The sequence below is a fragment of the Trachurus japonicus genome, chromosome 10 (genome assembly GCF_045865225.1).
Source record: "Trachurus japonicus isolate A0001 chromosome 10, Traja_1.0".
Taxonomy (NCBI): Eukaryota; Metazoa; Chordata; class Actinopteri; order Carangiformes; family Carangidae; genus Trachurus; species Trachurus japonicus.
In genome coordinates, this window is record NC_140916.1 from 27,478,211 (window position 1) to 27,496,385 (window position 18,175).

Sequence of the window (18,175 nt, forward strand, 5' to 3'; positions counted from 1 at the left end):
TAACAGCAGGAGACGGAGCTTTACAACAACACCTGTGATGACAAAGATTGTAGTGCTGCATGTTGTTTTAGAGTTCTAACTGTAATACAACGCGTCTACAGACACAAATAGGCAGTAAAATAAGTCAAGTAAAACAAACACTTTAATGTGGATTTCAAATGTTTCACCCCCACTAGTTTAAAAAGGACAAAAATCAAAACACGCACACACACTTGATTAACTAATCCTTAATTAGCTCTAATATAATAATAGGGAATGTGATTTCAAGCAACCTCTTCATTAACTAATTAACCTTTTACTAATTCAATTCTCACAGCAAATAAATGAATATTATCTGATGCAAATGTTTGTTAATGAAATAAACATATCACTGAATCAACACAAATAATAAAATACACATTTTATATTTCATCCCCTCCCTACAGTCTATAGGTACTGACAGGAATCTGATCATTTCCCTATCAGTTGTGAGCTTGGTGCTGTGGGTTTGACTGTGGTTGAAAAACTCCACAGCCGCTCACCTTCCCCTTATCTCTACTCTGTGGGTTGTCTGATAAAGAAAACTACCCCAAAAGTGATTTTTTGAGAAGGCATAAGAAATGACTCAGGAGCAATAACTACACAGATAAATATGAGCATTAAAAGGTGGGAAACACTGAACACAATGACTCTGCCAATATTGGAACAGCAGCTGGTGATCTGCTCCCATGGGGAAGATCTAGTACAGTTATGTACACTATTCTGCTTTATAGTCTAATTAGTAGTTACAAGGCTTTTAGTCACATCTATTGACAAGGCAATTGCAATTTGTGCACATCATTAATAGGGAAGTAATGTCTTTAAACAGTGCAACTAGCTCCATTTCAGCTTATTTGGTTGACACAATGAAGCTGCAGCAGCTGACGTGATAATGTTTTAGTAGCTTTACGCTCCCTCTTCTGTTCTATATGTGTTTTTAATAAAGATAACGCAGCTCAGGGATGCATTCATCAGCAGCACTCACCAATGACTCCTATGTCACAGTAATTTACTATATGTCAATTCGTGTTGTTTCTATTCTAGTTACATCATCTATTTGACATTTATTAAAGATAAAAAAAAAGAGTTTTAATCCTTTAATAAAACCACAACAGAGAGCTTCCCTTCTTTCTTTCCAATGAATAACATAATGAAAATGCATGACAATTTAAGAAAAGGCTTGACATTTTTCATATTAATGGAAATGTGATTTATTAACTGGATGTAAATCAAATCATGTGTCATGTGTCTTATTGTTATATTATACTTTACTGAGCCCTGTGGCTTCTTGGCTTATTATCAATGACATGGCTCAACTTAAAAGTCCCCACAGAGTCGGGCGTACTGTGAGCAGATCGGACTCCGCCTGGCATGTCTGGAGTCGTCTGAGGTTTCATAGTCAAGCGTACCACTGCCCAATCATGCCAATTTCCAACTTCCCCACAATCTTTGCTCACTGTTTACACTTTCTGTCATGGCGCAGTCTTTTGTGTGGCACCGGTGTGCATAAACAGAGTCTCGCGTTCGTAAAAAATTGAGCTTTGCGCAGACATGCCATCCGCTTTGAGTCCGTGCGGACCGCTGCAGAGTCCGTTCCGCCTGACTCTGTGAGAAACCTTAAAGTGAGACGAAGTGTAGTGTGCAGTAATAATCATGTCTAAAACCTATTTGGGAAAGTGTGTGATCAATCCTAACCAGTGTTCATATGAATGTTGCTAATAATTAAGTTCTGCCACTTTGAAAAGTCTCCACAGTCGTGATGTTAGACTAAGAGAGAGGAGGCTGCTCCAGTAAAGTTCTCTCAGGGCTGGTTACCGTACTAGATCCCAGTCCAAGTCCTTAGCTGCTCATTATTAGATTTCATAATTTCCTCTACAAGGCCCATGTTAACATTAGACAAGGTGAATCTGAAGCTCTGGGAGCAGTTTATAACAGAACATATGCGTTACTGTGTCCTGCTGAGGTGCAAATTATGGCTGATCAAGCCTCCAAGACCTTCGACACCCCTGAAGAAGTCGCAGTATTCAAATAAGACAGATGGCAGACTGCAGGTTTCTGGACATTTCAGCCTCTCGGTGCATCTTAAATACTAAATGTTGATATCCAACATATTGTTTTTGTTTGTCTGCTGAACACCTCTCAGCTCTGGTGTGACTTTGCCGCAGCTGGAGCCCAAGGCTGAGGTAGGATATTGTAAAGGTTAATGTTTGTGCTGGATGGGTTAGTCTGAAATTAAATATGAGTTGCTACGTTTTCATGCTTTAGGAGGTTATGCTGTTGGTCAAGAGTTTGTATGTATGTCAGTGTGGTTTTGATTTTTTTTATTATCCTTACTATTATTATAGGGTGTCAAAAGCTCCTGCTCATGATGTGATACCAGGTTAATAATCTTTCACCTCTCTAAAGGAGCAGACAATAGAAAAAAAGCAGCTACTGTAAAATAGTGAAGAGGAGCAGATCTTCAATGAATAGTGTAACCTTCATTCAGTAAGTAAAACAACATGCACAGCGTGAACGGCTTTATTATTATATTATTATTATAAATTAGACAAAAGATTTTCCAGGGTTTGACCAGAACATCTATCAATATCTTGAACTTGAGGGGGGATTTATTATAACTATACAAGTCAATTCTTTATCCTCTGAAAAGACCTGAACTCAAAGTTCATTTTGTTTGTGTCTATGGCTGTACAGGAGCATATCTGACAATGGTTTGAGTCAATGTTAAACGTTAGTAAATGGAAATTAATTCAGGAAAGCAGAACTAAAGTCTAACATGCAGATATTTTCAGTCCCATGTCCTGATTTATTTCCCCCCACAACAAAGGCATAACGTGTCTGAGCTGATGAAGACCTTCTTGACGGGAAATCTTCCATTACTGCTGTATTGATGAAGAAATACAAAATTGAAAAACAAAGCCCGTGGACCAGATGGCCATTGTCGTGACTTTGATGAAGAGTTTAATGAAAGTCTGCGTGCAATCGCTCATTTCTCCTCATCCTGAGGAGTGGTGGGGAGGAGAGGGGCCGCACGCTTCTTGCATCTCGGTTGGGCAAAATTTCACTGATAAAGACAAATGTTCTGCCGGGGATTGTATCCAGATGGATACTATTTTACTTTCTTATACGACACTTAAGCAACCGAACAGATGTCTTCGCTCATAATATGGAGCATGTGCAAAACCTAAAATGTCTTCACTGATTTATTCATCCAACAGTAGAACCTGTCTTTGTACCACCAGTGTCACGAAATGGTTTACTTGGATCATCTGTTGAACAATTAGCTGAAAGGCTTCATTATGATTTCTAAGGATTTCTGCAAATTGAGATATTTTATTATCTCTGCCACCACTTTGATGACTGACAGCCCGGTTTGTCCTGCTTCACTATAGCATGTTCAGGATCTCTAAAAGCTTCTGATAGTAAAAAAAAAAAAGATGTGAGAATAAGAAGCTGTCAGCAGTAAGTGATGATGACAGATACCTTCGAGGACACACCTGTAAGAATGCAAAAAAACTGCATGTAGAGCAACAGAGTAGAGAACGGTTCACCTCCTCTCCAGCTTCTCTTGGTAGACAAATACGTCACAGATGTGGAGCTGTGGCTGATTGTTTGTGATCTTGTGCCATATTCTAATCAACACTCAATCGAAGTCCTTCAAGAAACTGAGGACATTTTAAGTTGCCATCTCATCACGACTTTAGACTTCCTTGTTAAAATGTATACACAACTGGAAAGGCCCATCTGTATAATATTACACCCTTTGCGGCAAAGGAAAAAAAATCCAGTCTCGGTCTGCAGTGGATCGATGACAAGTCCTCACAATTACTGCCTGGCACAGATTTGAATAAATATTTCTGTAATACATTAGAGCCAAAGCTGCTTTAATCAGTGTTTTATATATTTAAAAAAACAGGATTAAATAACTGTGATGTGAAAATTGTCAATTCCAGTAATAAACCCACAGGGAATTTCTCAACTCACTGGGTTGTTTTGGTGTCTTTGAGCTCAGTTGTTTTGGTTTTGACAGGCTGCATTGAACTTCCTGTTTTGTTTCCCTCTCCCACATGATGCGCTACATTCTGGTCAGGACTCTCAGGATTATTTTCTACTTGAGCTGATTAAACACTGATGAGTTACTTTTGGGGGCATCAGGTCAGATAGCTACAATGAGAGAGTGACAGGACTGTCAGGGGGGGGGGGGCTTGAAGACCGAAGGCAGGACTAAGCCTTTGTGTTAGGCGTTCTACCAGGTGAGCCACTGCACCACTAGAAGGTTTTAAAGTGAAACTGCTTTATGGGCCTTTCTACTGGTTTCCCTTCATTTGTTATGGAGTGGCCGAAACCTCTGCGGATATAGTCCACCTGCTGTTAAGAACATCCTGATTCATAAGTTATGAGAGAGACAATCAAAACAAAGTTATGGCCCTGTCCCTGACGTCTCATGTTCACAGGATTTAATGTGAAACAGCTTTTGAATGGGCATATTCCCCAGGTTTGTTTGATTTATTTACTTTACAGCCACTAAGAAGCTGGAGCTGGTGAAGACAACAACTCCCACCATCTAATGGTATTTCATGACATCAACCAACAGCGTTTTTATTTTATTTTTTTTTATTATTGTTTTGATTGAGATCTAAATGGTTTAAGTTACGTGCATAGTTACATATGACATTGAAATTCTAATTTTGTGATTTGCATGTGTAATAGTGTTAATTGTGGAATGAAAAGAAGGTTGTTGTTTTTTTCGTTACATAATGCAAACTAAACAGGGTGCTAATTGATCCATGTTTGCCTTGGGTCTTTTGAGGAATCAGGGCTTCAGTTTCCAACAAGCCTGACAATAAATCCAGAAGTAAGAGCTCCAGATGATCTGACTGATTTCTGCCAGCTTCTTCACACCTGCCCGCAGCGCTCCCGTTTTACAGCCCTGAGGGATAATTGCACCACCAGTATGGGATCAAATGGATTTTCTCCAGACAGAGGACTTCCTTCAGCGTTATCTGCTGTGAGTTTTGGAGCGTTTGTTTGTGAATTCTTGGCAGTTTTGGGGATGACACACAGCTTCCTTTCACAGCCTCTGAGTCACTGATGATTTTGGTGTGAAGTATCATCAAGTGGCGCGAGGATGGAAATTTCAGCATTGTGATGAGTGATTGTGCGCGAGCTCGCACGTGTGACTGAGCCGATTGACGGGCAGATTGAATGGCGGACGAATGTTGGAAAGCACCCGCTATAAATTGACTGTCACCATCTTCTCCTAAACCTCAGGCTTAGTTCTTTATGGTCTGAACCGCATCTTGACGACAACGCTGAACATTTTTAACCCGAGTTTTAGGAATTTATTTTAAGGGGTGTCATGTGGCGCAGTGTAGCAGGCGCCCCATGTGCAGAGGCTCTACAGTCCTCGCTGCAGTCGACCCCGGTTCGAATTCTGCATCGGGCGGCCCTTTACTGCATTATTTTCCCTCTCTCTGCCTCCCCATTTCCTGTCTCTCTCAACTGTACTATCAGATAAAGGCAAAAAATGCCCCCCCCCCCAAAAAAAAAATAATAAAGCAAAAGATTCAAACAAATCAAAGATCCTATCAGATCCACTGATGATAATGTTCGAATCAGTTAGATATAAGTTTCAAAATCAATAGATACCATGCTGACGATATGTGTAATCAATTCCCTAATTAACTACTTAAATGGTTCAACCAATCACCATCAGTGTCAATTAACATTCAAAGTGATCTCCCCCAGATTCCACCACCATGATTAGCCAGCTACATGATAGGCAATTACAGTGAGGAGTACGCAACCTTCAATGCCAGACCCATTACAATCATACAAAGCCCTCAGATCTCCGAGTGAGAGAATGAAACAAGGAGTGAGATGGGAGAAGGAGGAGGAGGAGGTGGAGGAGGAGGAGGAGGGAGAAAGAGCAACAAAGAGGAGAAGAGATGAAAGGATATTTCTTCAGGAGGAGGAGGAGGAGACCTACAGTGTTGGATTCGTTCAGACTTAACAAAGGCGTGGGGAGCTTCAAGATTGTTTTCTCTCTCATTTTTTGCCTTAAAGGGAAAATCCACTGTCAAACAGGAGCCGCATATCAATGGCGAGTGACAGACTTTTAACTCCAATCGCAATGATTTTCATGGTTTCTATTGAAGGTGTGTGTCGCCCTTTTATTCCTGTGTAATGCATTGTAAAAACATTTTTTTGGGGGGAAAATAGGCCCATTTGAAAATAACTCTTTCTCTTCAGCCTGGTTCTCATCTTTTAGTGCTGTTTTTCTTCTTATAATCTTGGACAGATATGTCCATTCTAACATTTATTAACACTGAGCTGCCAGATACATCAAAGAGGCTTCACAGAGCTGTTGGTAGGAGACACTGGTTAACAACCGAGCATCATGCGCTGCACTGGCTCCTTTACCGACCACATTCATTACACCGTATTGTCTTTGGCCTGGACTCTGGCTGAAACATTTGACTTATTTTATTATTTGTGTCTGGCTGGTTTAGAGGTTGAATATGCTTGAAATGAACAGTATTGTACCAGGCGATGTCCAACTGTGTCTAAAGGCGAAGGTGTACCTGTTCCAAGTGGCTACACTTGACAGTGCGGCTGTCATCTCCTCCCCTGGCTACAACCTACTTCTTCTTCTTCTTCTTCTTCCACCACGATCTCTCCTCAAGAAATCTGACTTTGAAATGAGACTTCTTTGTAGTCTCGACACAATGGATCGTTCAGACGGGGGATAACAGCGCACACTTTCAGACAGTCTCTCCTCAAAGGCTTTTATGGTGTGGCACTTGTTTGCACATACAGAAAGTGATAGAGGTAGGGGAGTGAACAGCATGAAAAGAAAAAAGCGTCAGGAGAAAAAACCCTGCTGACTGTCTCACCTCTGCACACATGTGATGTTTCCATTGTTGGGTTCAGAAAGTTAAGAAAAAGCAGAAGATGCAGCCACTGACAACAGAGAGGTTTGACATGACCCATACTGACACCCTATGGCAGGTCATCCTGAGGGTCAATAGGTCAACATGGACCAGACTGATTTGGCAAAGTTAACAACAACATTTGTTTTCACGTGTCCTTAAAGGAAAATGATAAACCTCTGCATGCAGCTTCTCTGTGTCATCAATGATACATCATAATACATTGAGAATCTTTGGCTGGAGATGAAATTCAAGGACATGACCTTGACCTCTGAGAAGTTACACTGACCATTTTTTTAAAACTACTTTGTGACCAAACAATTAACAATTAAAGCTGTACAGAAAAGAAAATTGAATTTGAGCCCACTCTGGGTCATAAAATTTGTGTAATAACTCATCTATCAGACGATGTAGCCCAAACTTTGCACAAAATTCTATTTTTGATTAAATCCGGGATGAAAGTGTGGTATTTTTTTTTTCGCATTGGATAATGCAGACACACGGATTATACGTCAGCCTGTACACGATTCACCAGCCACTGATACTGGATCCGTCATCCGTCAATCAAACGTCTGAGACAACACAAACACACGGAACTCGGTCTCGCCCCAAACACTGAATATCTCGCCTGCTCAATAACAACCAATCAAATTCATTTTCCTTACTCGGGTAAACTCGTGTGGCAACTTGTGACAACTCGGCGCGACAAACAGGACAAACGGCCATTTCTGTACACTTTTAAGAATATTACTTGAAGAATTATTGTAAGCCCCATGTGACAGGTTGGATTTGTCAATAAGTTTGGAGGAGTTCCGCCAGAAAGTGATTTTCTTTAGTGAGCTCAGGTTGTTTTGTTTGACTGTTGATATGAAACTACTACTAATATTTTACATGTGTAAAGAGCAAAGATTCAGAAAACATCTCGGAAACAGATTGTGCAGAATAAGTATATTTCCCTCCTTTATTCCTGAGAACAACCTCATGACCCCTCAGGTTTACTGGAGGGGTCACGACCCTAACACACCCAAAGACACGGTGTTAACAGGCTGAATCAGAATCACCTCTTTTTCTAAAGTATGTTTTGCCGTTTTGCTGAATTCTACATGCACATAGACAATTAAGGGCTTTTCAACATAATCAGTCCTGCCCAATCAGGTTTCACCTACCCCTTCATCAAACCATCAGCAGCTCTTTTTATTATTCTTTTTTTAATCAGCTCCACATGTCTGTGTTTCCTTTTTGGTAATAAAGCATATTTCTGTGAGTGAGCCCAATTTCCCATAAGGACCATCTGACAGCGGCAGCGTGATGGAGTGGTGGCAGGGGGAGGGTTACATGTGTAGACACCCTGAGCTTGTTGTTGAGCCCTGAGCAGCTCCACTCCAGCAGTGGGGGGTTAAGTACCTTGCTCCAGGGCCCTTCCATGGCGGCTGCTGAGGGACAGCAGTGTGTGTCACTTTACCGCTCACAGTCTCCCCACTGGAATAAGGATTCAAAACAACAACGCCGTTGCCAAGTTATTGTGCTCCCTCTATAATACAAAGTTGAGCTGGAGATGCTGTTCACTGTGCTATATTGTGGCCTTATGTGAGAAAGACAGATTTCCACTACAGTAGTAATCCAGCGTGTAGTTAAACATGTCTGATGGTGCTTTTATATAAATTCCTTTTCTTTATGATTCCATAAAGGTTTCCTGAGGATGCCTGGACTTCACATCACCTTCTATCACTTTCACACATCCTCAGGCTGAGACTGAGCAGATAAGCATTTCAACAGCTGCACTGCACTTGCAGAACACTGCTCTAAAACAACATCAGCACGTCCTCTAAATTCTGCACAAAATCAGCGTTGTAATAAATTCCAAACCACGCAGAGAGCCACAATTATATTTAACTTCTTTCAGATGACAGCCTCACCGTCCTCTTTTCAACCCCCCCTTCCCCTCCCTCCTGTTAAAAGGCTTCAGCACCTCTCTCCATGTGAGTCTTTGTTCTTATGTGCTGTGCTGCATATCAAATCACCTCTCTGAGGATTGTAATGTATGGATTAGGGACTGCAATTACATTTACTACATTTTATTAGTCATTGCTTTTTATTGCAGATGCTACCCTGAACCCTACAGAATATTTGAGGCTGATACTGATGTTGATATTTTGGGAGCTGGGATCTAATAATGATATATTTATTGAGCAACACACTTTCTCTGCTTGTCACTGCTCTTTGTCTGAATCACATCAAATACATTCTGGGTTTACTTGTCATCCAGCAGCTGCCACACACTGATATCACTACATCTGCAATATAGAATAAGCTTATATCAGCCAACATGTCAGTTGAGCTCTGTTACAGATTAGTCTGTCATAGATATACATTACGTTTATGAAATGCCACTGTTATTGTTTACAGGATTTTAAGGCCTATACCAATGTTGGTATTTTGCATTTAAAAATATATAAACAAGGGCTGAATAGACATTTTTTTTTATAAGCTTCTCTTAATTATACATTTTCTTTATTATCAGTATTCTTATTATTATCATCATTACAGCCAAGACATGAACTAGTTAGGGTATTCTACATTTGAAAACTAACCCGTCTCTTAAATCTGTAGTTACAGTGGTTACACTGTATAAAACTAGATCTTGTTGTCATTTACCAGCCAACATCTGAGATGTATAACCGGCCTGGATTTCCCACTGAGGCCCTCATCCCTCCGACTCCTCAGAGTCTTCAAATGTCCTGTTGAAGTCCAACCACCAGTCAAATACATTCAATATGCCATTTACTCTGATATAAAACAGAGAGAGGCTGCAAATCCTCAGATCAGGGAAGCACTGAAAATTAAGTGTTTACTGTAAGATTTTCTTTTTTTCTTGTTCTTCTTTTTTTAAACAGACAATTATTGCTGTAGTGGCTGCTGAGCTGATTCCTTTTCTGTGGATCAACTGCTTCAGTAGCAACTGTCAACAACATGCAGTAGCCTACTGAGTGTCCAGGGCAAGCTCAAAGCCTCATGACAACATCATGACACAAATGAAGCCAGCACCAGCACAGCTCCAGTTCACAGATGCACCACCAACACAACTTCACTTCTTCATCGTGTGTGTGTGTGTGTGTGTGTGTGTGTGTGTGTGTGTGTGTGTGTGTGTGTGTGTGTGCGCGCGTGTGCGTGTGTGTGCGTGTGTGTGTGTGTGTGTGTGTGTGTGTGTGTGTGTGTGTGTGTGTGTGTGTGTGTGTCCAAACCAGTCCGAGCCCCTCCACCTGTGCAGCTGAAGGCGGAGGCTGAACTCCAACTCTGTTCACCTGCATGTTGCCATCTGCGTCTGACCGTCAGGTTAAATCAACACGACGGCAGAAAACACTATACTAAACTTCTGTCCTCTCTTTACATAACGGTTTGATTCATTCATCTTTTTTAATACCAGCCTCTGTACAACAGTGTCAGTCAGTCAGCAGCGTCCCCGCTCTGCCACAGAATGACCCGGTGCGGTCTCACGTTCAAATCAAACATTCCTTAATGATCCCAATCACACTGTGGAAAGCCGGTGTTTCGCTTGCTCTCCGTGTGGCGTGTGTGTGTGTGTGTAGTGTATAGCCTATATATGTGTGTGTGTGTGTGTGTGTGTGTGTGTGTGTGTGTGTGTGTGTGCAGGCTACGTGTGCATGCCTCCCGGTTCGTCTCAAGCAACAACAACGGCAGCTTTCCGGTGACAAAGAAAGACGGTTTGCACGGTTTTCTCCGGGACTCACTTTGACTGCCTCCTCATCTCCAAAAAAAGAGAGAGAAAACGCAGCGTAAAGCCTTGAATATGGGATGCCATTCCCTCATCCCTCTTTAAATAATAATAAAAATAATAATAACAACCACATCAAAACACACACATGCGTTCAATTAAGAATAAACACAGGAGATAATCATAATAATAAAACAGCGCGTGCAGGACTCACCATGGTTGTTCCAGCTCCCAGTCTCTGAAAAAGTCGAATTCAAACAGATCCATAGCCGCTCCAGCTCCGGCTGCTGCCGCTGCTGCTGCTGCTGCTGCTGCTGCTGCTGGTGGTGGTTAAAATCCAAAGCTGGTGCTACGTGGTTCTACATAGGCTACTGATACTGAGCGAGTGTGTGTGTGTGTGAGAGAGAGAGAGAGAGTGAGAGAGGGAGACAGGGAGAGAGAGAGAGTGTGTGTGTGTGCCAGAGAGAGGGAGAGTAGACACAAGCCGCTGCTGCTGCCAGGAAGCTGCTACGTGGTCGAGGCAAGCTGACAGCCAGGCAGAGGTGGAGGGAGGGAGGGAGAGGGAGAGAGAGCACACACACACACACACACACACACACACTGAATGAGGCTGTGCAAGACAAGTCTCACTGAGATGTTCACTGAAAAAAAATGTTCCTACATAACAAGTGGAGCTATTTATATTGCAGGATCTGACAAAATAAACCTTGTGGTCCAACACACACACACACACACACATCCATCCAAAAATGTGTGTCACTTAATGTGAAGCAGTGACTTGGCAACAGCTTGAAAATGAATGAAATGCCTTTAAAGGGTGTCTGACATGACATGTGATCAGATTGAGGTTGAAGGAAACCACAGTGACACACACACAGCTGAGATGAGGAGACGTCTCTGCTCTGACATCAGCTGTGATGTTCTCCATGTTCTCATGAGTCAGAACCCTCAGAACCTCACAGTCCATAAAAAGGTGTGTTGTGTTTAATCTGTTGGCACTCTGCGAGACGTGTGAAAGGCTCCTCTGATTCAAAGCTGTGACAGGGAGGTTCGTACATGCAGCTCACTGACTCATGAGGCTCCTTTGTTCAGATCCAGGCTGTGCAGGAACACATGGTGCTACGTGAGGGGCTGTATCCAGGATTTTTTTTTAAAGAAATGCTGAGGTCATTAGATTCCCCCATAACACATGTGTATCCTATCCCCTGTTCATTTATTTTCTGAATCTGAATTCAATTTTGTATTCAGTTGATTGTTTGCCTAAATTAGTAAAATACAAGGATTTTTATTCTGAAAGTAGCAGAATTAGGCTCTAAAACCCAGCATGTACAATCTGCATGTATGTACCCAGGCTATAAGAATCATCTGATGAAAAATCTAAAAAAAAAAAAAAAAAAAGGTCCAACCCAGAGGCTCTGTTTTCACTGAGCACGGCGGATGCACACATTGGGTTAAAACGCCAAATTTTGCTGGATTGAGCCGACATGACTCTGAGGCTGCCAGGTCTTCATCAGGCGAACGGCCAGTAGAAATCAAACCATATTGTATGTTTAAGGCCAACGCTGATGCTGATGTTGGACAATGTCATCAGGTTCCTGTAAAGCTGCAGAAATACAGGGGATGAATTCATCGGCCCAGCTGAGGTTGTTGTTGTTATTTTGATGGATTCAAAGAGGTCAAAACTCCAGTGAAGATTATTATCTGATAGATTTTGAATATTTACTTGTTCAAAAGATCTTTTAGTATTGGCTGTATTGGCAGTGCATGTCGCTTTCTTAAAGTAATTAGAAAGAGATTTAATGCGATGAGATTTCTGTGGTTTCTAAAATTGTCTATCAATGCCTCTGCATACAAAGCCTTTGCCTTTTACTGTGTTTTGCAATTTCAACAAAGAACCATCAACCAAAACCAGAAACATTTTATTATGTCCAACCAGTTCATTTGCTATTTTCCTTTTAGGCCCATCTTTATCCTTTTACAGGGCCTAACCCTTGGAAAACATTTTTTTTCTTGTATTAATTATTTTTTTGGACTATCATGCTGTTGTTTCTGCCCCATTTCCTCCTGTTCAAATAACTGTGCTCCAAGTTTGGTTTGTTTCAACCATGTCTATACCTGTCATGACTTAACCTATAGCAATTTACCTTCTTTGAAAGAGGAATCTTGTTATTTCTCTGCTTTACCAAACAATAAAGACACTGCAAACCTGAAGTTCAGAGGACATGTGTTTTTTCCCCCTTTAACTCTTCAGTTTACTCGCCCGTGGACTTGATTTACCACTTGCTTGATATGACCTGAACTGTTGAGTCCATTAAAGTTCAGCAGCTATAATCCACTGTGCGGTTACTCTCTGCTTTTTCCGTCACTGTATCTGCTTTGCTGCACTGGGCCTAAATATAGGACTGGATGTGCACACAACTCCTCCTCTGTATCCTCCAAACTCCGGCCTCCTCAGCAGTAGTGACTGAGAACTCCACATCGACATGGTCTTTTTTGCCTTTGGTGTCTATATGTCACATAAAGCACAGACTGGTCATGGTGAGTGTGTGCAGTTTATTGATGGTTACTGCAGGACTGCTCGGTTTGCACGCCGCTCTGTAATTTGGTTGCCTTGTGCAGCTCTTCTGAAACAAGCTTGTATGCAGAGAGGAAGCACAAAAAGGCTAGTGCTGACAAATGTTCCCTAAAAATACTTCACACTGTACAGTTCTTCATCCAGGTGGTCTTTAATCCCTCAACAAACTGCACTTATCACCTTTGCTTTTGTGTCTTTACCCCTCCACGTCACCCCAGCCTCAGATCACCCGACGCACAAGCGTGTTAATAACAGTTTAGCAGCCCACCATCCTCGTTCTCTGTCATGCACTTGCTGCAACTCATGCCCAGCGGCACGTTTTACTGTTTACGCCTCGCTATGAATAATGATTGACCAGATGGTTGAAACTTCTCACTCAGCATGTGCAGTAGCAGTAGCTGTAGCTGTAACTGTGGTTCCTATGACATCACTGTCCTCTCCTTTAAAAAGTCCTCCCACACAAAAGCCTGCATGTTTTCCTCCTCGTGATGAGAGGGCATACCAAGTGTATTAGAAATAATATATGAAGATATAGTGTGGGTTCTGTGTTTTGGTGTGTGTGTGTGTGTGTGTCTGTTTATGTATGCGACTGTTTTGGGTGGTGTGTCACTGTGTTTGTACGTGTGTGTGCATGTGTGCGTGAGTATTTTGGTCTGGTCTGGGGCAACATGCCAGCCCTACTCTGCATCACACTGCAAGTACAAACAGCAGAAGAGAAGAGAAGAGAAGAGAAGAGAAGAGAAGAGAAGAGAAGAGAAGAGAAGAGAAGAGAAGAGAAGAGAAGAGAAGAGAAGAGAAGAGTTTGCCATCATGCATGATGGGAATGAAACACTGCCGGCCATAAGCAATATTGTCTGAAAGTGCTGTTTCATGACCTTGATCAATTCCAGTCATTTCAAGCTCACAAATCAAAATTCCAGACATCTCCAGACCTCAAAAACACCACATCAAAATTCAACCAATTTTCAAGGATTTTAAGCACCTGCAGGAACGCTGGTTTTGTGTGTGTCTGTGTGTGTCTGTGTGTGTGTGTGTGTGTGTCTGCGTGTGTGTGTAAGAAGCTTGTCCAAAACTAGGTCAGACACTGAGAGACAAAGAAAGACTGGAGAGAGGGAGAGGGAAGGATAGAAAGACGTAGCAGAATTTAAAACAGCAATTTCAGGATGAGTTGATGGAAAATGAGATGGTGAAGGGAGATAAAGAGACGTCAAGATAAAACATAATTAAGGGCCAATATACAGAGAGCTACCCACATCAGTTCATTCCCGGCTCATTACGGCGTCTTTACACCGAGCAGAAGAACTGTTGGAGCAGAGATCTCATTTTTTCCTTTAAGTGTCTTTTTCAGTGTTGTTAAAGCCACATCTGTGCCTGAAATGTATATTTAAATGATGACACAGAGTGAGAGACGCACACACAGACACGGAGCTGAACAGAAATACAAACTGATAAAATAGTCAGGAAGGACCGAGTTCTCAGCTTTGAGCTTATTGTAGTTGCTGTGTATCTTGCAGAAGTTGAGAAGTGCATGTCATGAATTTTCAATATGTGCCCAGGCTTTCTCCTCCTCCCTCTCTCTCTCTCTCTCTCTCTCTCTCTCTTTCTTTCTCTCTGCTACGTGTAGGGGAAGCAGTGATGGAGACGGTTCCACAGCTCCCCCATGTGGTTAAATATAAGTATTACACTGTGAAATAGTATAAGTGTTAACTCTGGGTTTTACCCCCGTTTTTTTTCTGCATAGACCTGCATAGAACCAGCAGTGAATGAGGCTCAGGCTGACAAAAATGGCAAGAATCTGAGCAGTGGTCGAGTCCAAAGTACACCACCTGTTTGCAGAGGCTTCCAGAGAAAGGTATCACTCTTGAAACCTTTCCACTATTGACACAAGTTATATAACAAGTGAAAGAAGTCGAAGATTAAAGTGGAGCTTTTATTCTCTTCTGAGGTTCCCCTGTGTTATTTGGCTCTTTGTACAACTCAATGGTCTATAAAGTTGCAAGGCTTAAAGTACACGCCAAGTGGAGAAGTAGTCGACCGCTGTCGAAGGACAAAACCCATTTTTCTCATTTACATGAAAGGCCTTGTAGGGGGTCCGTGCTGGACTCAATTTCTACACCACAGGATGTCTAACATGAGTTACCAACCCATGGTTTAGAGTCGTTCACCCAAACGCTCTCAGAGAATATCTGCACAAGTCATGGACGCATAGAACAAACTTTAAACAACACAACTTCACTGATCTAAATCCAACACACAGACACACCCACTGCTCTTCAACACAAAATAATGATTTGTCAGCTGTCAGTCAAGTGAGTTCAACTGTCAAGTTTGCTTACATCAGATAGACACCATGCAGTGATTGATAGCAAGTCTTCTGGATGACACACCAGATACTATATAAAAAAAATCCAAACCAGAAATATGTTGCCATGTAATCATTTGCCCATTATTATTATTACTGTTATTTAGCTTCTGGTTGTTGCCGCTGAATGAACTGACAACCATCACTGGATCGACTACAAAGGACTTACTTTTTTGTCTCTCTCTTTCTCTTTTCTATATTTAGGAAAGCTTAATGATGTTATCTTGTGTTCAGGTTGGACAGAATCATGACTCAGGCTATTGACACAAAAGTTGACAATGATTTTCTGTCTGATGTAAGTAACAGATTTGTTAGATTATTGTATTAATGCGATTTGCTTTAGAGATGAATTTGAGTTTGTTGTTTACATTTATTCAAATATAAGACAATAGGAGCTATCGGTGCATTTTATTTATAAAGCAGCTCTCAGATGAAACAGGTCAGAGATCCCTGAAGTTGCAACACAAGACCTATACTGACTTCAGTATTCCCTCAGGGCCGCCCACCTTCAAACTGGACACTCCCAACAAGCTTGGCATGAAGCACAGCACACAATTACTAAATGAATGACTGTTGTAGGTTTTTTTTTTAGCTGTACTGAAGAGAGACTCTTTCTCAGTTGCCAGGGGGAAATCTACTTTCTCTGAACCACAAAGAACTGAGAAGCTGGAATTCATTTTAACCACTGTTCAAACATTTTTACCATGAGTACAGGAAGCTGAGGACTCCTTCAAAAACCCTGCTCAGTTCTCCACTGGATTTTCACAATGTTATTTATTTTTGTAAGAGATTTATTTGTTCATCTTACAGGTACAATGAAATATATTGAACGTTAGCATTTTTTTTTTTTCATTTTTCCCCCCCACTCCAATTAAACTTAAATTTTGTCCAGATTCAAGAAGAGCATAAGATCTTTAAGCCATAGATACATAGATACTTTGGGACAAACGGTGTCTTTTGTTAGCTCATAATTATTTGACTGTGTGGACATATTCCAAAGACGGCCATGTGTCAGTACTATGTTTAATGCCTCAGAGAGATCTTTGAAAATAGTTGCCCATGCATTAGAACCAATGGTATGACATGTTATAGGCTACATGTCCTGTTTCCTGAGTAGGCAAGGTCGTGATGCTTGTTCAAAACATAACAAAACACAACAATAGATACACCAAGAATTTGCACCTGATCTTGCTGCTCGTTCTGCTAGCTTTATATCTCATCATCCAAAGTCCATACTGTGTTTTCCCTCCAAAAACAGTGCAATGATGACAACATCATTATTTAGTGAACAATACTACATAGCATTTTTATGGTTAAATACATGGTTTCACATAAAGGCTACTATACGTCCCTCTAAACTTGGAATGCAACATCTGCAGCAGTGAAATCAAATCAGACCAAAACCGACAGAAACAACAGAGATCTGTTGCGACATCCCATGTGAGTTTGTTGCTGAGACAGAAACAGGTCATGTAAAGTTCATTCTCTCCTGATAATGCTGAAAAGGATCTATGGCTTGTGAAAAATGGCTCAGATATTTATTCCAAAAAAGGTGAAAAAATAATTTTTCATAATCTGTCATACAGGAAATTATTTGACATGTGTCAATAAACTGTGTTTGCTTTCAGTATCGTCATACTATCATTTGTAATCCACAGTTAAACAGTTCAGCTCACTTAACAAGCACACGTGTAAACATGTAATTTAGTTAGATTGACCAGCACCATGAAACCAAAGACAGAAGACAGATTGGTAACCTCCTACCTTTGAAGAAGTGGTAAAGTCCCCTCTTCTTTCCATTTCTAGATTATATTGCTTTTTTCCTTGTTCCCCAAAAGACAAAAAAGACAATCGTCAGCAATGTGACACTGACAACAATACCTGATCACAGTATTGCATTAACAGTTTGCTCCTGACAAAGACGAGGACTGACAGAGTAAGAAAAATTAAATCTTGTAAATCTATTTTAACAGAAACTATAAATGACAAACACAGAAAAATCCATGATGTGTTCTTTTCAAATCTCTCCTTTATATTTAAGCTTTTTGTGTCACACAATACTTCATTAGCATGAACACCTGGCTGACACCCGCTTATTCATGCAGGTATTTAGTCAGCTAATCTTTAGTCTTTGTTTGAATAAAAACTCACCATCTTTTTCTTCTTGTGCATGGTTTTAGCCAGCTCTCCCCAGTTCCATGAGGGAAGCAGCGCCATTGAAGATGGCTTCATATAGGGGCAGGACAGGAAGTGGAGGAGGCCAATTTGGAGGTGCCAGAGGGGAGACGGCCTTTTCTTTATTTTGACCTCTAGACCTCTAAGTTTGATACATGGTTTGAGAGTTATTTTGCATATTTATAGTTCCCCACCTTAAATCTTTGTTCATATTAAGTTTATTTGCAGTATCAAATTAATTGTTTGTCTCTGTGGCTAGCCGGTGTCATTTGCACTTAAGTTGAGTTTAGTTGCTGTTTAGTTGTCTCAGTTTAAGTTAATAGGGCCCTAGTTTGGTTTGGTTATTTTTTTCTCTGTTTTTGTATTTTGAGAAAATTAAA

At 41.1% G+C, this 18,175-nt stretch overlaps 1 protein-coding gene across 8 annotated transcripts in view; it reads right to left on the reverse strand.

Annotated features, from left to right (window-relative positions):
* Nucleotides 1-11,314, reverse strand: part of aff2 (AF4/FMR2 family, member 2) — a 141,439-nt gene extending 130,125 nt beyond the window's left edge. For 5 of the 8 annotated variants that reach the window (XM_085788516.1, XM_085788517.1, XM_085788515.1 and 2 more), the window contains exon 1: nt 10,898-11,101. In XM_085788516.1, the coding sequence (XP_085644642.1) occupies nt 10,898-10,950 (53 nt within the window). In that variant the 5' untranslated portion in view covers nt 10,951-11,101. Of the gene's footprint in view, nt 1-10,897 lie in introns of all 8 variants that reach the window. The other 3 variants (XM_085788513.1, XM_085788511.1, XM_085788512.1) reach the window with 3 other exon arrangements.
* Nucleotides 11,315-18,175: the final 6,861 nt, after the last annotated feature.